Raw genomic sequence first — 25356 nt, 5'->3', positions numbered from 1 at the left:
ACAAGGCGACACGGTAAAGAATCTGGGTATTATCTTTGACCCAACTCTCTCCTTTGAGTCACACATTAAAAGCGTTACTAAAACGGCCTTCTTTCATCTCCGTAATATCGCTAAAATTCGCTCCATTCTGTCCACTAAAGACGCTGAGATCATTATCCATGCGTTTGTTACGTCTCGTCTCGATTACTGTAACGTATTATTTTCGGGTCTCCATTGCTTTCCTCCTCTCCAAGGTTCTCATAGTCATCATTGTCACCGACGTCCCACTGGGTGTGAGTTTTCCTTGCCCTTATGTGGGCCTACCGAGGATGTCGTAGTGGTTTGTGCAGCCCTTTGAGACACTAGTGATTTAGGGCTATATAAGTAAACATTGATTGATTGATTGATAAATGTAACTAACACATTTTACACTGATATAATTTTACCAAATACATTTAAAATATGACTTTAAACCAGGGCTCTCAAACTCATTTTACCTGGGGGCCACTGGACGCAGAGTCTGGGCCGCGAGAAAATGGTTATTAAAAAAAATGTTGCATACGCCTCAGAATGTCTAGTTGTATAATTAACGTTTCAAATTGTATTCCTTGTGTACTGCAACTTTTTCCGTGCAAATAAGACACGTCGGGGTGCCGCTGTGCTCAACAAAGAAATATTGCATCTTCCTCTTTTCCTGGAATTGTCTTTGCACATCACTAACTCTTCTCTTCACTGCAGGCTTTGAAAAAGACATGTTTGGGGTTGTAGAATATATTTGTATTCAGCCGACGCACGGAAAATAATGTTATTTCCGCAATGTGTGTCGTTTCGCTTTCCCTCCCTACAGCAACGCGGCGGTCGGTGGATAATAGCGAGATAGCGAGTGCAAAAAAGTGACGGCTCCCGGAGTGTTATCCGGTGTCATATAGAAATACAGTGGGGCAAAAAAGTATTTAGTCAGCCACCGATTATGCAAGTTCTTCCACTTAAAATGATGACAGAGGTCTGTAATGTTAATCATAGGTACACTTCAACTGTGAGAAACAGAATGTGAAAGAAAAATCCAGGAATTCACATTGTAGGAATTTTAAAGAATTTATTTGTAAATTATGGTGGAAAATAAGTATTTGGTCACTTCAAACAAGGAAGATCTCTGGCTCTCAAGGACCTGTAACTTCTTCTTTAAGAAGCTCTTCTGTCCTCCACTCGTTACCTGTAGTAATGGCACTTGTTTGAACTTATCTGTATAAAAGACACCTGTCCACAGCCTCAAACAGTCAGAATCCAAACTCCACTATGGCCAAGACCAAAGAGCTGTCGAAGGACACCAGGAAAAGAATTGTAGACCTGCACCAGACTGGGAAGAGTGAATCTACAAAAGGCAAGCAGCTTGGTGGGAAAAAATCAACTGTGGGAGCAATTATCAGAAAATGGAAGACATACAAGACCACTGATAATCCCCCTCGAATCTGGGGCTCCACGCAATATATCTCATCCCGTGGGGTCAAAATTATCATGAGAACGGTGAGCAAAAATCCCAGAACCAAACGGGGTAGACCTGGTGAATGACCTACAGAGAGCTGGGACCAAAGTAACAAAGGTTACCATCAGTAACACACTACGCCGACAGATAATCAAATCCTGCAGTGTCAGATGTGTCCCCCTGCTTAAGCCAGTGCATGTCCAGGCCCGTCTGAAGTTCGCCAGAGAGCACATGGATGATACAGCAGAGGATTGGGAGAATGTCATGTGGTCAGATTAAACCAAAATAGAATGTTTTGGTATAAACTCAACTCGTCGTGTTTGGAGGAAGAAGAATACTGAGTTGCATCCCAAGAACACCATACCTACTGTGAAGCATGGAGGTGGAAACATCATGCTTTGGGGCTGTTTTTCTGCTAAAGGGACAGGACGATTGATCCGTGTTAAGGAAATAATGAATGGGGCCATGTATCTTGAGATTTTGAGCCAAAACCTCCTTCCATCAGTGAGCGCTTTGAATGGTTGACCAAATACTTATTTTCCACCATAATTTACAAATAAATTCTTTAAAATTCCTATAATGTGAATTCCTGGATTTTTTTTCACATTCTGTCTCTCACAGTTGAAGTGTACCTATGATGAAAATTAAAGACCTCTGTCATAATTTTAAGTGGGAGAGCTTGCACAATCGGTGGCTGACTAATCACTTTTTTGCCCCACTGTATATGTAGTGTTCATCGTGTGAGGCAATGGAAATTAAACGATAAGAAAAACAAATAACGGTTTGAATTGGTCCAGGTTATCGGGGACTGTTATTACTGACTGACAGGTGTCGCGGTGTGACTGCAGCCAGGCACGTAAGAAAACCCTCGTCTCCATGGAAAAATCTTTGTCGCTTTCACTCATTTGCCGCTTTTCCACTAATGCAGGGGTAGGCAACCCAGAACATTGAAAAAATAACACAACAAAATTTGCGGGCCGCACTAACATTAAACTTTCATATTAATGTGGGGGCTGCAAAATAACGTCTCACGAACCGCAATTTGCCCACATGTCTGAGACCCCTGCTTTAAACCATCTTGAACACTGGAACACTTGCATTTGTTGCCTGTCCCTGAGTCATAAAATTACACTTTACCTTCAAAAAGTTTTGAATTTTTTATTTATTCATGTGTTACTCCTTCTCCCAATTATTTATGAAGTTTATTTTCTTTAAAAACAAAATTTTGGGGCTGTTAAAATTCACATTTTAGTCACGTTCCTGCATTTTCTTTCTATTCTGTTACTCCACCACATTGAACATTGTTGAATATTCCACAAGTCACATGGTCCACAGGAAGTTGGCCATATGCAAATTCACTCATTTATTTCAAAAGCTGTTACCTAAATGTTGATTTCATGTCATTTATTTTTTCAAATATACATATTTTTGTTGAATCACTGTAATGTGCTTAGTGCCAACATCTCATTCGCATAAAATGCCTTGTAGCTATATTTCATGTAATTCTATAGTAAAAACTCAATCCTGTTACGTTCAGCCCTATTACTCAAAAAAGTCATCTTCCACATAAGAACCTGGTACAAAAATGAAAGTACATTGACTGAGCTGGCAAAGTACACTGTTTAAGTAGTTAAATATGTGTATTATCAAATGTTGGAAAACAATCAAATGGCACTGATTGTGTGGACTGGTCCATAAATATGTATACAGTACAGAAGGCATAACAGTCAAGTTACCTTAGAGGAGCAGAGCTTGGGTCCAAACAGCGAGACTAAATACTCTACAAGCTTTGTGTGGTCACTGAGGGTCAGAAAATGAAAATGGGAGCAGCAGACGATAACAACTTCTCTGGGATGAGCATCCAACCAGGTGGCCAGTTGGTCCAGGGCCTCCTGCTGACACATAGCATCATTACAGCAGGGCTCTACCTTCACTATCATTCTGATTCGGAGAACCAGCATCCTCGGTAGTGGACATTTTTTTGTCTATTTGTCTATACAAATTTTAGGAAAGAAAAGCCCCTTTTATGAAAAATACAAGTGTCCACTGCAGTGGACGCTGGCCTTTGAGTGGTTAAGATGTTGACGCAACTATCTGCCACTTTGTTTACAAAACCAGTGAAGTTGGCACGTTGTCCATCCATCCATATTCTACCGCTTATTCCCTTTCGGGGTCGCGGGGGGCGCTGGCGCCTATCTCAGCTACAATCGGGCGGAAGGCGGGGTACACCCTGGACAAGTCGCCACCTCATCGCAGGGCCAACACAGATAGACAGACAACATTCACACTCACATTCACACGTTGTGTAAATCGTAAATAAAAACAAAATATAAAAATGTGCAAATCCTTTTCAACTTTTATTCAATTAAAAAGACTGCAAAGACAAAATAGTTAATGTTCGAACCGGAAAACGTTGGGATTTTTTGCAAATATTAGCTCATTTAGAATTTGATGCCTGCAACACGTTTCAAAAAAGATGGGACAGGTGGCAAAAAAGACTGAGAAAGTTGAGGACTGCTCGTCAAACACTTATATGGAAAATCCCACAGGTGAGCTGGGTAATTGGGAACAGGAGGGTGCCAGGATTGGGTATAAAAGCAGCTTCCATGAAATGCTCAGTCTTACGCAAACAAGGATGGGACGAGGGTCACCACTTTGTGAACAAATGCTTGAGCAAATTGTCGAATAGTTTAAGAACAACATTTCTCAACGAGCTTTTGGAAGGAATTCAGAGATTTCACCATCTACGGTCTGTAATATCATCAAAAGGTTCAGAGAATCTGGAGAAATCACTGCACGTACGTAGAAAGGCTGAAAACCAAAATTGAAAGCCCGTGACCTTAGATCCCTCAGATTCCTCCCTGAAATCAGTTTGTAAAGGATATCACTACATGGGCTCAGGAACACTTCAGAAACCACTGTTTGTTGCTACATCTGTAAGTGCAAGTAAAAACTCTACTATGCAAAGTGAAAACCACATATCAACAACACCCAGAAACGCTGCCGGCTTTCCTGGGCCCAAGGTCTTTTAAGATGGACTGATGCAAAGTGGAAAAGTGTTCTGTGGTGTGACGAGTCCACATTTGAAATTGTTTTTGGAAACTGTGGACGTCCTGTCCTGCGGAACAAAGAGGAAATGTACCATGTTGTCATAGGCACAAAATTCAAAAGCCAGCAACTGTGATGGTATGGGGGTGTAATAGTGCCCAAGGCATTGGTAACTTACACATCTGTGAAGGCACCATTAATGCTGAAAGATGCATATAGGTTTTGGAGCAACGTTATTATGGACGCCCCTGCTTATTTCAGCAAGACAATGCCAAGCCACGTGTTACAACAGCGTGGTTTCATAGTAAAAGAGTGTAGGTACTCGACTGGCTTGAATGTGGCGCAATATGAAGGCTAAAATTTTACGACAGAGAACCCGGACTGTTGACCAACTTAAGCTGTACATCAAGCAAGAATGGGAAAGAATTCTACTTGAAAAGCTTCAAAAATTGGTCTCCTCTGTTCCCAAATGTTTACCGAGTGCTGTTAAAAGGAAAGGTCATGTAACACAGTGGTAAAAATGCCCCTGTGCCAGGTTTTTTGCAATGCGGTGCTGCCATTAAATTCTAAGTCAATAAAGACCTACCTACCTAAGTTAATGGTTATTTGAAAAAAAAATAATGTTTCTTAGTTCTAACATTAAATATCTTGTCTTTGCAGTCTATTCAATTGAATATAAGTTGAAAAGGATGCTGTTTTCTGTTTTTATTTATTAATTACACAACGTGCCAACTTCACTGGTTTTATAATGGCACAGCATCATGTTTGTCATTGTGGTGTCACCTGAGGTTTCTTCTTTAGATGTATTTATTAGCTTAGCATATCTTAAATGCATATATTAAATACAACAAAAGTGTGGACTGTATGATAGTAGCCCCCACATCCTTTAATGGTTCTAAATGCGGCCCTCAGTGGAAAATGTGTGGAGGCCCTTGCTTTAGAACTGAAATTCAGTACACACACCTCATACACATGTGGCGCTTGTGTGTGTGTGTGTGTGTGTGTACCTTGACAGTAATCCGTGTGTAGATGCCATGGGCAAAGAATAAGTTGCAGCAGTCTTTTGGCTTCCTGGCAATCCGCAGGTCCAAGAAGCGAACGCCAAGGTCACACTGGCGACTGAGCACAGCTTGCTGAGTGCACAGAAGAAGAGGAACGAGGACATCAATGTAAAACTGCACTTTTTTCATTTAAGTGTGATTTGGAAAAATCAACATTTTACTTTTTTCAGAAGACCAGCAACTACTGAAGGGCGACCTTTGATTGGTGAAACACACCAATCAAATGGAACTCTTAATGCTTTTGTTATGGTGTGATAACTATTGACACATTCTCGCTGTGTCCTGCAAATTTGAGAGCGACAAGGAAACAAACGTGTCATCGACACAATGTAGCATTCTCGCTCGCGGTTAACGTGCCTCCACAGTGCAAAGCCACAATGACCGATGTTTCTTACATGTATTATTATCACTGGAGGATAGGGAATAGCTGAACATGCTTGAATATACACCGTAAGAGGAGATGCTAACGGCTAACTGCTAATCTGCTCAGTGGCCTAGTGGTTAGAGCAGGGGTGTCCAAACTTTTTCCACAGAGGGCCGCACACGGAAAATTTAAGCATGCGGGGGCCATTTTGATATTTTTCATTTTCAAAGCTTAACAAAATATATGGATTTTTTTTTTTTAATACTTAGGGCTCCGGGGGAGCGTAGAGGGTCTCAGTCACTGAAATGTTAAAAATAAGTCAAATTATTATTATTATTTTATATTTAATGCTTACAGTAAATCTCTATATCAGCTTGTTGTTGATATAAAGTAAAACAAATAAGGTTGTATGCCTTTTCTGTCAAAGACGACTTTGTTTTTATAGTAAAACTGAAATGTGCAGTATTTAGATAGATAGTACTTTATTGCTTCCTTCAGGAGAGTTCCTTTATTTAGCAATTAAAGTCCTCAAAGATTAATAATGCAAGACACCATTGATTTTAATTATTTAATATTTTTGAGTAATCACAGTGAAAAGTTAAATAAAATCCTACTAAATATATTTGAGATCTGAAAGGTTCCCCACTCATGAAGTGATGCATTTTTATTAGTTTTTTTTTTTTTTTAACTTTTAACACTTAAATTTCAAAATCAACTTCCGATATATCTGTCGATTTTAAGTTTGAACTATTATTTTGTTTGTTTTATGCTCTTTTGTCAAAACGTTGATGTTTTTATATGGCAACCACACAACATATGCAATATTTTTTCCACATAAAAGTAATAATTCATTGTAACATAAATAGTTTTGTCCTTTTTTTTTCGAGCAATGGAAAAAAAAATAAAAATAAAGACAAAAGGAACAAAAAAACTGCCTGCATGGCAGCTTTGTGTCAACATCGCCACGTTTTCTCATTACATTTCCCCTCATTCCACTTATTGTAAATGTATTTATTTTTTATTTTTGCAATACTATCAATTTTGCAATTTTTACATAATGTGTGGCGGGCCGGTAAACAATTAGCTGCGGGCCGCAAATGGCGCCCAGGCCGCACTTTGGACACCCCTGGGTTAGAGTGTCCGCCCTGAGATGGGTAGGTTGTGAGTTCAAACCCCGGCTGAGTCATACGAAAGACTATAAAAATAGGACCTATTACCTCCCTGCTTGGCACTCAGCATCAAAGGTTGGAATTGGGGGTTAGATCACCAAAATGCTTCCCGGGCGCAGCCACAGCTGCTGCTCACTGCTCCCCTCACCTCCCAGGGGGTGAACAAGGGTGATGGGTCAAATGCAGAGAATAATTTCGCCACACCTAGTGTGTGTGTGACAATCATTGCTACTTTAACTTTTTAACTTTAAACTAGGGCTCTCGAATGTAAACAAAGGTGGGCAGATTGATTTAAATATTGACAGTAACAATACCGGGATTTATATGTATCTAAAAAAAAAATGTCATATTTGTTATTGTTTACAAACTCAGGAAATAAGTCCCTGAACACAGAAGGTCTTTAAAGGAGTCAAATTATGATTTTTTTTTCTACATTTAAAACATAATTATTGGTATGGCCGATACTGCTCCATAACTACTTCGTAGGAGCCAAATTAAGAACCTTATGCAATTCTTTTTTGAAATGGTTCTATTATCATTTGCATACCAAATAATGTATTGTGATGTATAAAGTCATCGCAAGAGGGTGCAATATACAGTTATGGTCAAAAGTTTACATACACTTGTAAAGAACATAATGTCATGGCTGTCTTGAGTTTCCAATCATTTCTACAACTGTTATTTTTTTGTGATAGAGTGATTGGAGCACATACGTGTTGGTCACAAAAAACAGTTTGGTTTTTTATGAATTTATTATGAGTCTACTGAAAACGTGACCAAATCTACTGGGTCAAAAGTATACATACAGTAATGTTAATATTTGCTTATATGTCTCTTGGCAAGTTCCCCTGCAATAAAGCGCTTTTGGTAGCCGTCCACAAGCTTCAGGTTGAATTTTTGACTACTATTGATAAAATTGGTGCAGTTCAGCTAAATTTGTTGGTTTTCTGACATGGACTTGTTTCTTCAGCATTGTCCACACGTTTAAGTCAGGAGTTTGGGAAGGCCTTAACTCTAGCCTGATTTAACCATTCCTTTACCACTTTTGGTGTGTGTTTGGGGTCATTGTCCTGTTGGAACACCCAACTGGGCGCAAGACCCAACCTCCAGGCTGATGATTTTAGGTTGTCCTGAAGAATTTGGAGGTAATCCTCCTTTTTCATTGTCCCATTTACGCTCTGTAAAGCACCAGTTCCATTGCCAGCAAAACAGGCCAAGAGCATAATATTACTAACACCATGCTTGACGGTATGAATGGTGTTCCTGGGATTAAAGGCCTCCCCTTTTCTCCTCCAAACATATTGCTGCGTATTGTAGCCAAACAGCTAAATTTTTGGTGCATCGGACCACAGAACTTTCCTCCAGAAGGTCTTATCTTTGTCCATTTGATGCCTGATATGGGATCTGAACCGAGGATGTCGTTGTGGCTTGTGCAGCCCTTTGAGACACTTGTGATTTAGGGCTATATAAATAAACATTGATTGATTGATCTATTGATTGAGATGAAACAAAAAATGAGCTGTTCAGCCACAATACCCAGCAAAATGTTTGGAGGAGAAAAGGTGAGGCCTTTAATCCCAGGAACACCATGCCTATCGTCAAGCATACCGTAACTGTAAAACGACTTGTTTCTGTTTCTTTCTTTAGCAAGCTTTTCAATGATACCAACCTTTTTAAAATGGGGTAAATGTTAAGAAGGTTATGACATTTTTAACAAAAAGCTAAAATCTTGAGCCCATTAATTTAGGATTGGAAAAGTTGAGCATAAATTAATTAATTTTCACTGGTTTTAAACACCCATAATGTTCTAGATAATCATCACGCTAAAATGATGCTTAAAAAGGAATCACCTTAACAAATGCAGGAATTTTTATAAAATGGTAAAAAACTTAAATGTTCTGAATGAGTTGAAATATTTAGTGTTAAAATTTTAGCAACATGTTGAATTGAGAAATGGAATTAGGGAATTCCTGGAATTTTGGGAAAACCAGGATTTTTTCCAGTTCAAAAAACAACTTTGTTTTCTATCCTGATTAAGAGGAATGTTTTCATGGCGAAACAGTTGAAATGTGTTGAAAAATGTGGAAGGGGTAGTCGCCAGAAAAAATGGTGCACACAGGGCTTTGGAAAACCAGGAATTCTGGAAAATCCTGGAATCTTTTTGAACTTGGAAATATGATAGTTTGAATTTCCAAAATGGTGGAATAGTATGAGTAGTGGAAAAATGTGGAAATTGTGAAAATTCATAAACAAATGTCCAGTTAATTTTGATTGGGAAAAATATCTTGGAAAACCCGGAATTCTGGTAAATCTTGGAATTTTTCAAGGGAAATCCCGCGATTCCCGAAAGGGCTGATCAGTTTTAAGTTGGAACGGTTCAAATCGGGTGAAAAAATGTGGAAATGTAGAGCGGGCCAAAACCTAAAGAAGAAAAATAAGTTGAAGTTGAATAATAGTGAATTATAAGTGAATTATATTTATATAACGCTTTTCTCTAGTGACTCAAAGAGCGCTTTACATAGTGAAACCCAATATCTAAGTTACATTTAAACCAGTGTGGGTGGCACTGGGAGCAGGTGGGTAAAGTGTCTTGCCCAAGGACACAACGGCAGTGACTAGGATGGCGTAAGCGGGAATCGAACCTGCAACCCTCAAGTTGCTGGCACGGCCACTCTACCAACCGAGCTATAGTTTTGGTGTAGAAAACCACGTGTGAATGTTTTGGAGCATTCACACAAATATGTAGAGAAAAGAACAAAACATCTACTTTCAGCGTTTGAAGCTGCATTGCCTTTTAACGGGAATGTTGCCCGCACCAAGATGGCCGCTGGCGGCGCGATGACGTAATGAGTCTGCCTACCTGCGTAGTGGCCCAACGGGACACACAGCGTCGAGTCCAACACGGAGCGACTTTATCCAGCCCTCTAAGGAGCAACGACTCAGATTGTAAGACAGGAGAGGACACGTCCAGACAGAAAGACATGCTGTCGTGACTCCCTGAAAGAGTCGTTTGAACACAAATTGGCAACATTTTTCAGGAAAACACAACTTCCGGTCAGCACGTTAATATTACAGTACCAGGAAGAGCCAAGTTCCACAGCGACACGTCGAGGTTCTCCTCAGGCAAACAGGACATCCAGTCGGAGTTTCCATCGTCTAGTCTGGCCTCCATTGTAGATTTGACATTATATTCAGTCCGACATTGTTGATATTTACAAACTGTCAAGTAAAACTATGCGGACATTCTTCTTCTATTGAACACTGCACTGTATGGACGATTATAGGCGTAATGCCGCCCCCTGCTGGATGAAAACGATATCGCCTGATTGCTATATGTTTTATTACCTGTGCATTACTTTATACTGTAAAAGTCACACACAATTTCATTTTTATTATTCCGTCCATCCCATCCTAAAAAAAAATGTGTTGAAATTGAACAGAATCATTTTAATATAAGTCAGCCCCACCATCAAGGGCAGGGGTGTCCAAACTTTTCCAAAGAAAGCCGAACACAGACAAATTTAAGCATTCATGGGCCGTTTTGATATTTTTCATTTTCAAACCATAACAAGATATATGGAATTTTTTTTAATTTAATCCTTAAGGCTCCTGGGGAGCAAAGAGGGTCTCAGTCACTAAAATGTTAAAAATAAGTCAAATTATTATATTTTTTTATTTAAAGGCCTACTGAAATGAGATGTTTTTATTTAAACGGGGATAGCAGGTCCATTCTATGTGTCATACTTTATCATTTCGCGACATTGCCATATTTTTGCTGAAAGGATTTAGTAGAGAACATCGACGATAAAGTTTGCAGCTTTTGGCCGCTAATAAAAAAAGCCTTGCCTGTACCGGAAGTAGCAGACGATGTGCGCGTGATGTCACGGGTTGTAGGGCTCCTCACATTGTTTATAATCATAGCCTCCAGCAGCAAGAGCTATTCGGACTGAGAAAGCGACAATTTCCCCCATTAATTTGAGCAAGGATGAAAGTTTTGTAGATGAGGAAAGTTAGAGTGAAGGACAAAAAAAAAAAAAAAGGTGAGGGCTCCAGATGTAATTAGACACATTTACTAGGATAATTCTGGAATATCCCTTATCTGCTTATTCTTTTAATAGTGTTTTAGTGAGATCGTAAAGTCATACCTGAAAGTCGGAGGGCTGCGGTGAACGCCAGTGTCTCTGAAAGAAGCCGAGGAGCCAAGATCACAGCTGCCTTTTTGAGCTGCAGGAAGAGGTCGCATATTCCACTGAAGTCTCCGGTAAGAGCAGACTTAATATCACAATGTTCCCATCCAAAAACTTGCTGGTTGACGTAGAGAAACATGTTTGCTTGAGAACAACTTTGTTTTTATAGTAAAACTGACATATACAGTATTTAGATAGTACTTTACTGATTCCTTCAGGAGAGTTCCTTTATTTAGGAATTAAAGCCCTCAAAGATCAATAATGCAGGACAGCATTGATTTTAATTTAATATTTTTGAGTAATCACAGTGAAAAGTTAAATAAAATCCTACTAAATATATTTGAGATCCGAAAGGTTCCCCACTCAAAGTGATGCATTTTTATTATTTTATTTACTTTTAACACTTACATTTCAAGATCAACTTACGATGTATCTGTTGATTTTAAGTGTGAACTATTTTGTTGGTTTTATGCTCTTTTGTCAAAACTTTGATGTTTTTATATGGCAACCAGACAACATATGCAATATTTTTTCCACATAAATTTTAAAGTGATAATTTTTAATTAATAATTCATTATACATAGATTGTCTTTTTTTTGAGCAATGGAAAAAAAAGAAAAACTGCCTGCATGGCAGCTTTGTGTCAACATTGCCACTTTTTCTCATTAGATTTCACCTCATTCCACTTTTTTTTTTTTTAAATGTTTTTTATTTATTTTTGCAATACTATCAATTTTGCAAATTTTGCAGAATGTGTGGCGGGCAGGTAAACGATTAGCTGCGGGCCGCACTTTGGACACCCCTGATCAAGGGCTTGTTCTCACTAATAATGGCAGCCACACATTGCAAAAAAATAGGCACGGGGGAATTTTTACCACTGTGTTTAATGGCCTTTCCTTTTAACAACCCCCTGTAAACATTTGGGAACTGAGAAAACCACTATTTTCAGCTTTTCAGGTGGAATTATTTCCCATTCTTGCTTGATGTACAGCTTGATTGAAACTTTTATTAGTAGATTGCACAGTTCAGTACATATTCGGTACAATTGACCACTAAACGGTAACACCTGAATAAGTTTTTCAACTTGTTTAAGTCTGGGTCCACGTTAATCAATTCATGGTACAAGTACAGCTTAAGTTGTTCGATAGTCCGGGGTCTCTGTTGTGGTATCCTAGGCTTCATAATGCCCGCACTTTTACTATGAAGCCCCGCTGTTGTAACACGTGGCTTGGCATCGTCTTGCTGAAATAAGCAGGGGCGTCCATGATAACGTTGCTTGGATGGCAACATATGTTGCTCTGAAACTTGTCTGTACCTTTCAGCATTAATGGTGCCTTCATAGATGTGTAAGTTACCCATGCCTTGGGCACTGATACACCCCCATACCATCATAGATGCTGGCTTTTGAACTTTGCGCATGGAACAATCCGGATGGTTCTTTTCCTCTTTGGTCCAGAGGAAACAACATCCACCCATCCATTTTCTACTGCTTGTCCTGTTCAAGGTCGCTGGAGCCTATGTATCTCAGCTGCATTTGGGCGGAAGGCGGCGTACACCCTGGACAAGTCACCACCTCATCACAGAGTCAACACAGACAGACAACATTCACACACTAGAGCCAAATTTAGTGTTGCCAATCAACCTATCCCCAGGTGCATGATTTTTGGAGGTGAAACCCACGCAGTCACGGGGAGAACATGCAAACTTCAAACAGAAAGATCCCGAAATTGAACCCAAGACAACTCAGGACCTTCGTATTGTGTGGCACATGCACTAACCCCTGTTCCACCGTGCTGCCCTACAACATCCATAGTTTCCAAAAAAAAAAAATTGAAATGTGGACTCAGACCACTTTCACAGTCCATCTTAAATGAACTCAGGCCCAACGGGCTCAGCAAAGCTGCCGGCATTTCCGGGTGTTGTTGATAAATGGCTTTCGCTTTGCATAGTAGAGTTTTAACTTGCACGTACACAATTTTTTTTTAATTATTCACCTCATAGAAAAAAAAAAAAAAAATCAGTGTTAAGATTAAACAATCATTTTAATAAATGCATCATTTTCAAACAGTTAGACAAAAGTGTGCATTAACGGTAAACAAAATTGCGTGACTGTGACGTTCCAAGTGTAAACTTAAGCAAACAGACAGACAAGGTGTCGGTTGTGTTTAACGTGCAACAATAAGTGTTTAACAGTGAAACAAGTCAAATAATTTAGAAATCACTTCCGTGTACTTAATACATTTAAACCAGACTCACACAGGATGTTCAAGTGCCCACACAGACTTTAGATTTTAGCAGCATTTTTGGCACAAAACTTAATCATTGCTCTTTATTATAAATCTCTCAATAGTTATTTAAAATTGTGTTTCCTTGCACAAAAGCAGCAAGGACGACAGACACCCTTTTGACACGAACCTGAATCAGTTGTCATTAAATCAATTTCCGTCAGTAGCGGCTGTCCCTCCATGCGCGGTCACGCACGTTGCTGAAGGCCGACAAGCTCTTTGGAGGTGTTAGTAAACTGGAATCAGGACATTATGGTCACGGGAGGATTGTAAACGCCACATTAAAAATACAATCCCCGTTTCCATATGAGTTGGGGAATTGTGTTAGATGTAAATATAAACGGAATACAATGATTTGCAAATCACTTTCAACCCATATTCAGTTGAATATGCTACAAAGACAACATATTTGATGTTCAAACTGATAAACATTTTATATTTTTGCATATTATTAACTTTAGAATTTGATGCCAGCCAACACGTGACAAAGAAGTTGGAAAAGGTGGCAAAAAATACTGATAAAGTTGAGGAATGCTCATCAAACACTTATTTGGAACATCCCACAGGTGTGCAGGCTAATTGGGAACAGGTGGGTGCCATGATTGGATATAAAAACAGCTTCGCAAAAAATACTCAGTCTTTCACAAGAAAGGATGGGGCGAGGTACACCCCTTTGTCCGCAACTGCGTGAGCAAATAGTCAAACAGTTTAAGAACAACGTTTCTCAAAGTGCAAAGAAATGTAAGGATTTCAACATCTACGGTCCGTAATATCAAAAGGTTCAGAGAATCTGGAGAAATCCCTCCACGTAAGTGGCACGGCCGGAAACCAACATTGAATGACCGTGACCTTCGATCCCTCAAACGGCACTGTATCAAAAACCGACATCAATCTCTAAAGGATATCACCACATGGGCTCAGGAACACTTCAGAAAACCACTGTCACTAAAAAAAAGTTTGTCGCTACATCTGTAAGTGCAAGTTACAGTAAAGCTCTACTATGCAAAGCGAAAGCCATTTATCAACAACATCCAGAAACCCCGCCCGCTTCTCTGGGCCCGAGATCATCTAAGATGGACTGATGCAAAGTGGAAAATTATTCTGTGGTCTGACAAGTCCACATACATCCATCCATTTTCTACCGCTTATTCCCTTTTGGGGTCGCGGGGGGCGCTGGCGCCTATCTCAGCTACAATCGGGCGGAAGGCGGGGTACACCCTGGACAAGTCGCCACCTCATCGCAGGGCCAACATAGATAGACAGACAACATTCACACTCACATTCACACACTAGGGCCAATTTTAGTGTTGACAATCAACCTATTGGGGATAGGTCTTTGGAAGTGGGAGGAAGCCGGAGTACCCGGAGGGAACCCACGCATTCACGGGGAGAACATGCAAACTCCACACAGAAAGATCCCGAGCCTGGATTTGAACCCAGGACTGCAGGACCTTCGTATTGTGAGTCAGACGCACTAACCCCTGTTTTTGGAAATATTCAACATTGCGCCATCCGGACCAAAGGGGAAGCGAACCATCCAGACTGTTATCGACGCAAAGTTCAAAAGCCAGCATTTGTGATGGTATGGGGGTGCATTAGTGCCCAAGGCATGGGTAACTTACACATCTGTGAAGGCACCATTAATGCTAAAAGGTACATATAGATTTTGGAACAACATATGCTGCCATCTAAGCGCTGTCTTTTTCATGGACGCCCCTGCTTATTTCAGCAAGTCAATGCCAAGCCACATTCAGCACGTGTTACAACAGCGTGGCTTCGTAAAAAAATAAAGAGTGCGGGTACTTTCCTGGCCCGCCTGCAGTCCAGACCTGTCTCCCATCGAAAATGTGTGGCGCATTATGAAGCGTAAAATACGACAGCGGAGACCCCGGACTTTTGAACGACTGAAGCTCTACATAAAACAAGAACGGGAAAGAATTCCACTTTCAAAGCTTCAACAATTAGTTTCCTCAGTTCCCAAACGTTTGAGTGTTGTTAAAAGAAAAGGTGATGTAACACAGTGGTGAACATGCCCTTTCCCAACTACTTTGGCACATGTTACAGCCATGAAATTTGAGGTTAATTATTATTTTCCCCCCAAAAAAAATAAGTTTATGAGTTTGAACATCAAATATCTTGTCTTTGTATTGCATTTAATTGAATATGGGTTGAAAATGATTTGCAAACCATTGTATATCGTTTATATTTACATCTAACACAATTTCCCAACTCATATGGAAACGGGGTTTGTAATATATGTCTGTACCTGCATGATGATTGGACCACCTTGCCAGCGGGGGTGTGGCTTCCGGTTTTATCGCAGTAAGCAGGCGGGGACAGGATGCTGCGGAGTGATGCCGACACACAGAAGGACGATGATTTACTGAGCGTCGGGATCCCGCTGATGCCGCCCGACGACAGCGAGGTGGGCACGGAGGCCGAGCCCTTGATGGTGGGGCTGATGTAGGCGGTGGACTTTGGTTGTTGCCGTGGCGACGGAGACTCACTCTGGGCCCTGGTGTGCAGCGGGCCGGGGGATGCCACTGGGGGGTAGACACACAAAAAAAATGTGACCTTTTCATCTTAATCTCCCAAAAAAATGATTAGATGACTCACTGTTAGACTGCAGGAGAGTCAAACCCTCGGGAGAATCAAAGCTCTGGCTGTTACGAAGCGAGGAGGCGCTGGGAAGTCGGGGATTACTTGGAGCGCCAGCGAGGTTAGGTAAGCTCCCCCGCATCTTATCTGACAACAAAAGAAGGGGGAAAAAATCTTTTAAAATAATGTTATTCAGGCGGTGAAGACCTCCATCAAGGCCTTAATATTCAGCTCCAAAAAGGAGTGCTTGTGTGTAGACCAGGGGTGTCCAAAGTGCTGTCCGGGGGCCATTTGCGGCCCACAAGTCATTTTTAACGGTCCCATGGCACATTGTAAAAATACTATTTCTAAGTTTTTTTTTTTTTTTGTTTGTTTTTTTAAAGTGTTATAAAAGAGCCAACAGGTGAAATGTAACAAGAAAATGTTGTAATGTTGACTCTAAGCAGACAGACAGACATCCTAGTCACTGCCGTTGTGTCCTTGGGCAAGACACTTTACCCACCTGCTCCCAGTGCCACCCACACTGGTTTAAATGTAACTTAGATATTGGGTTTCACTATGTAAAGCGCTTTGAGTCGCTAGAGAAAAGTGCTATATAAATATAATTCACTTCATTAATAACACAAAAGCTGCCATGCAGGCTGTTTCTTTCTTTAAAAAATAATAATGAATCAAAATCAATGACATTATGAATTATTGACCTATTCAAGGCTCCGATAACGTCACATTAAATATTATTTGGGGAAAATGTTGCATATTTTGTGTTTGCTATGTAAAAAAGTAAGCGGTTTTTTGTTTCTATTTCTTTTAAAAAGAGCCTAAAACAAACAAAAAACATAAACAACAATAAAATGTACAATCTGAAGTTGATCTGCAGGTTATTGTGTTAAAAGTAAACAGTTAGTAAAATGTATAATTTATTTTTTAACACTTTAATGAGTAGGACCCTTTTGGATCGCCAATAATTGTTGTGTAACTTGTTTTTAAGTGTCATTGCTAAAAAAAAAATAATAATGAGTTAAAATCAATGTTATGAGTTATTGACCTTTTTAAGGCTCCAATTATTATATAATCTCAAATATTTCACTTAAAAATTTTATTGGGTGAAAATATTACATATTTCCATAAAAAAACAGGTTTTCTTTGACAAAAAGAACATACAACTTAAATCTTTTGATATCGTTATATTGACAGATAGACTTAATGTTGATCTAGAGATATAAACCATGAATAAAAATAATACTGAATAATGACACATTTTTTAGACCAAAACCTTTTAGGGTCCCCAGGCCCAAATGTATATTTTTTTGTACATATATTGTATTGGTTTTAAACATAATAAATATCAAAGTGGCCCCCGCTTGCTTTGATTTTTTAGTGTGCAGCCCTCAGTGGAAAAAGTTTAGACACCCTCTGGTGTAGACCACCCCGGCGCACCTCGTTTTAATAGCTTATAGTAAGTGTAGAACAACAAAACAGTCATGTTTGATTATAAAGGTCAGTTTTGTGATGTGTATTTACCAGTGGTGTGCCATCATAACCAGAAATCAGGATTAAAAATATTTTTTTTAATTTACTTTCCTTAAATATCTAAAAGTATTCATATTTTCCTCATGTCATATTATGCTCCTTCCAGTACTGTTTTAGGTTAGAGTTTGTATCCAATCAGAATTCAGCAGGCTTATGTTGCCATGCTGTACCAAATCTGCCGGAGGCCTACAGAATAAACAATGCGGGCGTCCGTGCACTGTAAGTAAATAGGGACATACAGTTGATAGATAATTGCGATTGTCAATCGGATCACAAGTTGTCAGTGAGCCCTTCAAGATGGCCTCACGTTGAACGTGACTGTGGAGAGGCGGAGCCGGCGAACGAGCAGCGGGGCGGGGCACGCTAGAGCCCGGCCCAAAATGGCGGAGACGATGACCGAGCGGAGAGGCTTGGCTTGCCGGGAGCGATGCTACGAGCGATATCAGATGCGTGGCTCGCACACTGGGACACAATTGACTTATTTCCAAACGGTGTATAAAAGGGGAGAAGGAGGAGAGATCGAGGCAGAAAGAGCAAGAGAACCCGCAGCAGTACCGAAAGAGAGAGAGCGACAGAACGCGAGCCGAAGACAGCGACGACGGGAGGAGCGAGCAGTGAAGAAGCAGCTGAAAAGCCACCCGACCGCAGACAAGCTTTATTTGAAAAAAATAAAAAAAGTCAAACCCGCTCAAAGCAATGTCCTTCCTGAGTGGTCCATGCAACCCGCACGACGACGGCAAGAGTCCGTCACAGTGACATTTACGCATCCTGTGATTGGATACTCATCGTAACCGTAGGCGGATGAATTTGAGAACACATACAGTTGATAGACAGTTGCGATAGCCAATCAGATTACAAGTTGTTGACAGTAGCTGTTCTGATACAACGAGATTATCTAAACCCTTGTTGTTAAAGTGTGTCATGCTTGTCATTTAATTAACAGTGCTACATGTGCATTTGTCGCCATCAAGTGGTCAGGGAAGGTAATATATCTTTGAGAAGTGTGTACTTGGAATCAAACTTTATTGACCGGAAGTTGCATAAACCCAGCAGAGACATTTAAAAAAGGTATATGTTTTAATTGCTGATGCATTTTAAAAGCGCCAGAAAATAACCCGTTTTGTACACTGTTGATGTGTTTCAATGCCCAGTAGGGTGCAACTGTGTTCCTGTATAGTATTTATCCAGCAATAATCAGGTGGTGACATCAATGATGGTATTTTGAGAGGTAATCACTGAAGGTCTAGGTGGGAAAAGCACCTCCCGCGACTGATTGGCTTGTACGGAGTTGAATGGGTTCTACAAGTTTATTTCTTTATTTTTTCACGTTTAAAATGTTTTTTGTAATTTTGAGTAGGAGGAAGCAAATAAATGTTAACTTCCTGTGTTCAATGTACACAATTCATACGCGCTAAGGACATGGATCCTATTTAGATTTGATGATAATTTGTCACCATCTATAAATCATTTAATTTGTTTTAATTCTCCATTTACGGTACAAATATGTTCATTATAATTATCATTGAAATAGAATATATTGGTTTCATCTGCAAACAATATGAATTTTAATCATTTAGGTTGAATATGTCAATACAACATTCATCCATTTTCTACCGCTTGTCCCTTTCGGAGTCGAGGGGGTATGCTGAAGCCTATCTCAGCTGCACATGGGCTGAGGGCGGGGTACACCCTGGACAAGTCACCACCTCATCGCAGCGCCAACACAGAGACAACATTCACACTCACATTCACACCATCCATCCATTTTCTACCGCTTGTCCCTTTTTCAGCTGCATTCGGGCGGAAGGCGGTGTACACCCTGGACAAGTCGCCACCTCATCGCAGGGCCAACACAGATAGACAGGCAACATTCACATTATCCATCCATCCATTTTCTACCGCTTGTCCCTTTCAGGGTTAAGGGGGGATGCTGGAGCCTATCTCAGCTGTACATGGGCGGAGGGCGGGGTACACCCTGGACAAGTCACCACCTCACCGCAGCGCCAACACAGAGACAACATTCACACTCACATTCACACCATCCATTTTCTACCACTTGTCCCTTTTTCAGCTGCATTTGGGCGGAAGGCGGGGTACACCCTGGACAAGTCGCCACCTCATCGCAGGGCCAACACAGATAGACAGGCAACATTCACATTATCCATCCATCCATTTTCTACCGCTTGTCCCTTTTTCAGCTGCATTCGGGCGGGAGGCGGGGTACACCCTGGACAAGTCGCCACCTCATCGCAGGGCCAACACAGATAGACAGGCAATATTCACATTATCAATCCATCCATTTTCTACCGTTTGTCCCTTTTTCAGCTGCATTCGGGCGGAAGGCGGGGTACACCCAGGACAAGTCGCCATCTCATCGCAGGGCCAACACAGATAGACAGGCAACATTCACACTATCCATCCATCCATTTTCCTACCGCTTGTCCATTTTTTCAGCTGCATTCGGGCAGAAGGCGGGGTACACCCTGGACAAGTCACCACCTCATCGCAGCGCCAACACAGAGACAACATTCACACTCACATTCACACCATCCATCCATTTTCTACCGCTTGTCCCTTTTTCAGCTGCATTCGGGCGGAAGGCGGTGTACACCCTGGACAAGTCGCCACCTCATCGCAGGGCCAACACAGATAGACAGGCAACATTCACATTATCCATCCATCCATTTTCTACCGCTTGTCCCTTTCAGGGTTAAGGGGGGATGCTGGAGCCTATCTCAGCTGTACATGGGCGGAGGGCGGGGTACACCCTGGACAAGTCACCACCTCACCGCAGCGCCAACATTCACACTCACATTCACACCATCCATTTTCTACCACTTGTCCCTTTTTCAGCTGCATTTGGGCGGAAGGCGGGGTACACCCTGGACAAGTCGCCACCTCATCGCAGGGCCAACACAGATAGACAGGCAACATTCACATTATCCATCCATCCATTTTCTACCACTTGTCCCTTTTTCAGCTGCATTCGGGCGGTAGGCGGGGTACACCCTGGACAAGTCGCCACCTCATCGCAGGGCCAACACAGATAGACAGGCAATATTCACATTATCAATCCATCCATTTTCTACCGTTTGTCCCTTTTTCAGCTGCATTCGGGCGGAAGGCGGGGTACACCCTGGACAAGTCGCCACCTCATCGCAGGGCCAACACAGATAGACAGGCAACATTCAACTTATCCATCCATCCATTTTCTACCGCTTGTCCCTTTTTCAGCGGCATTTGGGCGGAAGGCGGGGTACACCCAGGACAAGTCGCCCCCTCATCGCAGGGCCAACACAGATAGACAGGCAACATTCACATTATCCGTCCATCCATTTTCTACCGCTTGTCCCTTTTTCAGCTGCATTCGGGCGGAAGGTGGGGTACACCCTGGACAAGTTGCCACCTCATCACAGCGCCAACACAGACAACCTTCACACTCACACCATCCATCCATCCATTTCTACCCCTTGTCCCTTTTTTAGCTGCATTCGTGCGGAAGGCGGGGTACACCCTGGACAAGTCGCTACCTCATCGCAGGGCCAACACAGATAGACAGGCAACATTCACATTATCAATCATCCATTTTCTACCGTTTGCCCCTTTTTCAGCAGCATTCGGGCGGAAGGCGGGGTACACCCTGAAAAGTCGCCACCCTCATCGCAGGGCCAACACAGATAGACAGGCAACATTCACATTATCCATCCATCCATTTTCTACCGCTTGTCCCTTTTTCAGCTGCATTCAGGCAGAAGGCGGTGTACACCCTGGACAATTAAGTCGCTATAAACTCCGACAGAACATGTTAAAAGAGAAAGTAAGCAGATATTAACAGTAAATGAACAAGTAAATTAATAATACATTTTCTACCACTTGTCCTTAACAATATAATAGGTAGATAAATGACTATGTTACTGCATATGTCAGCAGCTAAATTAGGAAATCTTTGTTTGCCTACTTATTAATAAAAGACAAGTTGTCTTGTATGTTCACTATTTTTATTTAAGGACAAACTTGCAATAAGAAACATGTTTATTGTACCTTAAGATTTTTGTTAAAAATAAAGCCAATAATGCAATTTTTTGTGGTCCCGTTTGTGTAGAAAAGTACCGAAAAGTCTCAAAATAATTTGGGTACCGGTACAACACTTCTGCGGAGTCATTAAGTCTGTTTAGAAAAGGTGATGTAAAACAGTGGTGAACATGCCCTTTCCCAACTACTTTGGCACGTGTTGCAGCCATGAAATTCTAAGTTAATTATTATTTGCAAAAAAAAAGTAAGTTTATGAGTTTGAACATCAAATATCTTGTCTTTGTAGTGCATTCAATTGAATATGGGTTGAAAAGGATTTGCAAATCATTGTATTTTGTTTTTAATTACGATTTACACAATTTCTCAACTTATATGGAAACAGGGTTTGCATATCTCCAGTTCATATTCTGGTGCAACTAATACATGTAAACATATTTATTTGACTTAAAATTTGAAGTGCTTGGCTTAAATTATTTACAGTGTCCACTTGGCATCTATTGCACCGGACACCTAAGGGCGGTTTCCGCCACGTCTGCGGTCCCTTCCAGGGTTTCACGTTGTTCCTATTGGGTTGAGCCGAACTCTAAGTCGAGGTACCACTAACGTCAGCAAGACGAGTTACCTTGCTATGACGTGTGTCTCCTTGGAGTTTTTATATATATAGCGGAGTCGTGTACTAGAGATGCGCAGATAGGCAATTACATCATCCGCATCCGCATCACCAAAATCGTCATACACCCGCCATCCACCCGAACCAACTTTTTAGCGGGACCGTACCCGCTAGGGCTGGGCGTATCGATACCAAGTATCGATAGTATCGATACTTGGTGAGTATCGGTATCGTATCGATACTGGCGTGATGGTATCGATACTTCACCAAATTAAGCGAATCACTCCGATTTAAAAAAAAATGTGAGCGCAGCGCTCCTCACCACTACATCCCTCCTCCCTAGGGATGGGTCGCGAACGAGATTTAAAAACACTTAAAATTCATCTTTAACCCAAAATAAAATAAAATAAATACAATTAACATGACGCTTGGTGCGTTTGCGCACACACACACACATCAGTATAATTCGCTCCGAGGTTCACTCGGACACGCACACACACACACGTGTGCGTTTCCAGTGCGACTTAATGTCTTGGTTGTAAACTGTAAAGTATTTTATTGCACTAAAATAACGATAATTATTTCTCAGTTCTTTTGTTTTGTGTTCATTTTTACAACTGTTTAATAACTAGTGTTTTCTTTTTTTACTTAAGTTCTTGTGTGTTGTGAGGCGACTAGTCAAGTTCAGTATTGGTTTTCACCTTATTTGCACGACTTACTTTATTGTAATTCAATCAATCAATCAATCAATGTTTACTTATATAGCCCTAAATCACTAGTGTCTCAAAGGGCTGCACAAACCACCACGACATCCTCGGTAGGCCCACATAAGGGCAAGGAAAACTCACACCCAGTGGGACATCGGTGACAATGATGACTATGAGAACCTTGGAGAGGAGGGAAGCAATGGATGTCGAGCGGGTCTAACATGATACTGTGAAAGTTCAATCCACAATGGATCCAACACAGTCGCGAGAGTCCAGTCCAAAGCGGATCCAACACAGCAGCGAGAGTCCCGTTCACAGCGGAGCCAGCAGGAAACCATCCCAAGCGGAGGCGGATCAGCAGCGCAGAGATGTCCCCAGCCGATACACAATAATAATTTATAATTGATGTTATTACTTTTTTATTTGAGTTTCTCAATTCTTTTGTTTTGTGTTCATGTTTACAACTTGGTTCAATAACCAGAGTTTTGTTATTTACCTTAAGTGTTTTGAGGCGACAAGCCAGGTTCAGTAGTTGTTTGCACCTTATTTGCATTACTTTATTGCTATTGATATTACTTTTGTAATAAATATTTTATTTTTTGACTTAAATCGTTGTCCTGTGTTGTATTATTATCATAATCAATTAATAAAGGCAAAAGTATCGATACCCCGAAGTCCCCCCCATCAGATGACGACACTTCCGGTATCAGTATCGGCGATACTGGCCGGTATCGGATCGGTATCGACACCCAAATTTGCGATATCGCCCACCCCTACTACCCGCCCGCCAACCGCCCGCTGAATTATATCAGAGGTTGGCCACCTTTACCACCCACAGAACTATTTAAAACTGTTTCACAGAGTAATGTACTCAATTTGAACCGCTAACGTTCTCGCGACTATTCAATAACGTTCATCCTGATGACAAGAATGTGGGCGTGCTGTGAAGCCATTGCCTTAGACACCTTCAACAACATGTACGAACCGATTGTTGGTCCGGCAACTTGTGTGCAGCTTCCGCAATCACACGTTCGAGATTGAAAGGCATACTGGGTGACACGGAGTACACTGATGGTTGTGATATAAACAACTTTAACACTTACTAATATGCGCCACGCTGTGAAGCCACACAATGCAAGATTGACGAAACACATTTCGAGAAAACATCCTCACAGTAACACAAAATAAGCGCAACACAACTAATACCCATAATCCTTTGTATTCATGACACTTCCTGAATATATTTTACGCCCCCGCGCCCCCAACCCCGCCCACCTTACCGACGCACGGAGGTATAAAATAGTCGGGAAGTGTCATGAATACAAAGGATCCTGGGTATTTGTTGTGTTGCGTTTATGTTGTGTTACTGGGAGGATGTCCTCCCGAAATGTGTTTGTCAATCTTGTTTGGTGTGGCTTCAAAGCGTATTACTAAGAGTGATAAAATTGTTTATATCACAACCATTAGTGTACTCTGTGTCACCCAGTATGCCTTGCAGTCGTGTGCGTGTTGCCACAGAAGCTACGCACAACATGATGCTGGACTGACAAGCAGATCGTACATGTTGTAGTAGGCGACAAAGTCAATGGCTTCATAGCACGCCCTAATACTTTTCATCTGGGTAAGTGCCGGCGGTCATTCAAGAGAATAATAGCGTCTCCTATTGACTTCTTCGTTTTATGACAAGTGTCTTAAAGGGGAACATTATCACCAAACCTATGCAAGCGTCAATATATACCTCGATGTTGCAGAAAAAAGACCATGTATTTTTTTAACCGATTTCCGAACTCTAAATGAGTGAATTTTGGCAAATTAAACGCCTTTCTGTTTATTGGTCTTTTAGCGATGACGTCAGAACGTGACGTCACCGAGGTAACACACCCTCCATATTCATTTTCACATTACAAACACCGGGTCTCAGCTCTGTTATTTTCCGTTTTTTCGACTATTTTTTGGAACCTTGGAGACATCATGCCTCGTCGGTGTGTTGTCGGAGGGTGTAACAACACTAACAGGGAGGGATTCAAGTTGCACCCCTGGCAAGAAATCTGCCGCCAGACCCCCATTGAATGTACCAGAGTGTCTGCACATTTTAGCGGCGATGCTAAGACAGACATGGCACAGAGATGTATGGATAACCTGCAGATGCATTTGCAACGATTAAGTCAACGAAATCACAAAGGTGAGTTTTGTTGATGTTGTTGACTTATGTGCTAATGAGACATATTTGGTCAGGCATCACTGCCAGTTAATCAATGCTAACATGCTATTTACTCTATCTGTATGTATATTTGAAACTAGAT

General features: G+C 41.2%; 2 protein-coding genes across 6 annotated transcripts in view; both read right to left on the bottom strand.

The window, feature by feature from the left end:
* The window catches only part of LOC133544205 (PI-PLC X domain-containing protein 1-like), a 12455-nt gene extending 2055 nt beyond the window's left edge, over window positions 1–10400 (bottom strand). Inside the window, exons 1-4 of one of the 3 annotated variants that reach the window (XM_061889327.1) lie at window positions 10183–10398; window positions 9965–10101; window positions 5518–5643; window positions 3199–3354 (exon numbers count right to left, since the gene is read on the bottom strand). In XM_061889327.1, the coding sequence (XP_061745311.1) occupies window positions 3199–3354; window positions 5518–5643; window positions 9965–10101; window positions 10183–10276 (513 nt within the window). In that variant the 5' untranslated portion in view covers window positions 10277–10398. Of the gene's footprint in view, window positions 1–3198; window positions 3355–5517; window positions 5644–9964; window positions 10102–10182 lie in introns of all 3 variants that reach the window. The other 2 variants (XM_061889326.1, XM_061889328.1) reach the window with 2 other exon arrangements.
* Window positions 10401–13314: 2914 nt separating this feature from the next.
* The window catches only part of LOC133544245 (SLAIN motif-containing protein 1-like), a 32664-nt gene continuing 20622 nt past the window's right edge, over window positions 13315–25356 (bottom strand). For all 3 annotated transcript variants that reach the window (XM_061889401.1, XM_061889399.1, XM_061889400.1), the window contains 3 exons: window positions 16193–16321; window positions 15843–16119; window positions 13315–13812 (listed from right to left, as the gene is read on the bottom strand). In XM_061889401.1, the coding sequence (XP_061745385.1) occupies window positions 13737–13812; window positions 15843–16119; window positions 16193–16321 (482 nt within the window). In that variant the 3' untranslated portion in view covers window positions 13315–13736. The remainder of the gene's footprint in view (window positions 13813–15842; window positions 16120–16192; window positions 16322–25356) is intronic.

Source organism: Nerophis ophidion, linkage group LG27, assembly GCF_033978795.1.
Source record: "Nerophis ophidion isolate RoL-2023_Sa linkage group LG27, RoL_Noph_v1.0, whole genome shotgun sequence".
Classification (NCBI taxonomy): Eukaryota; Metazoa; Chordata; class Actinopteri; order Syngnathiformes; family Syngnathidae; genus Nerophis; species Nerophis ophidion.
The sequence above is the reverse complement of the archived record's forward strand: the minus strand, read 5'-3'. Positions and strand labels throughout refer to the sequence as shown.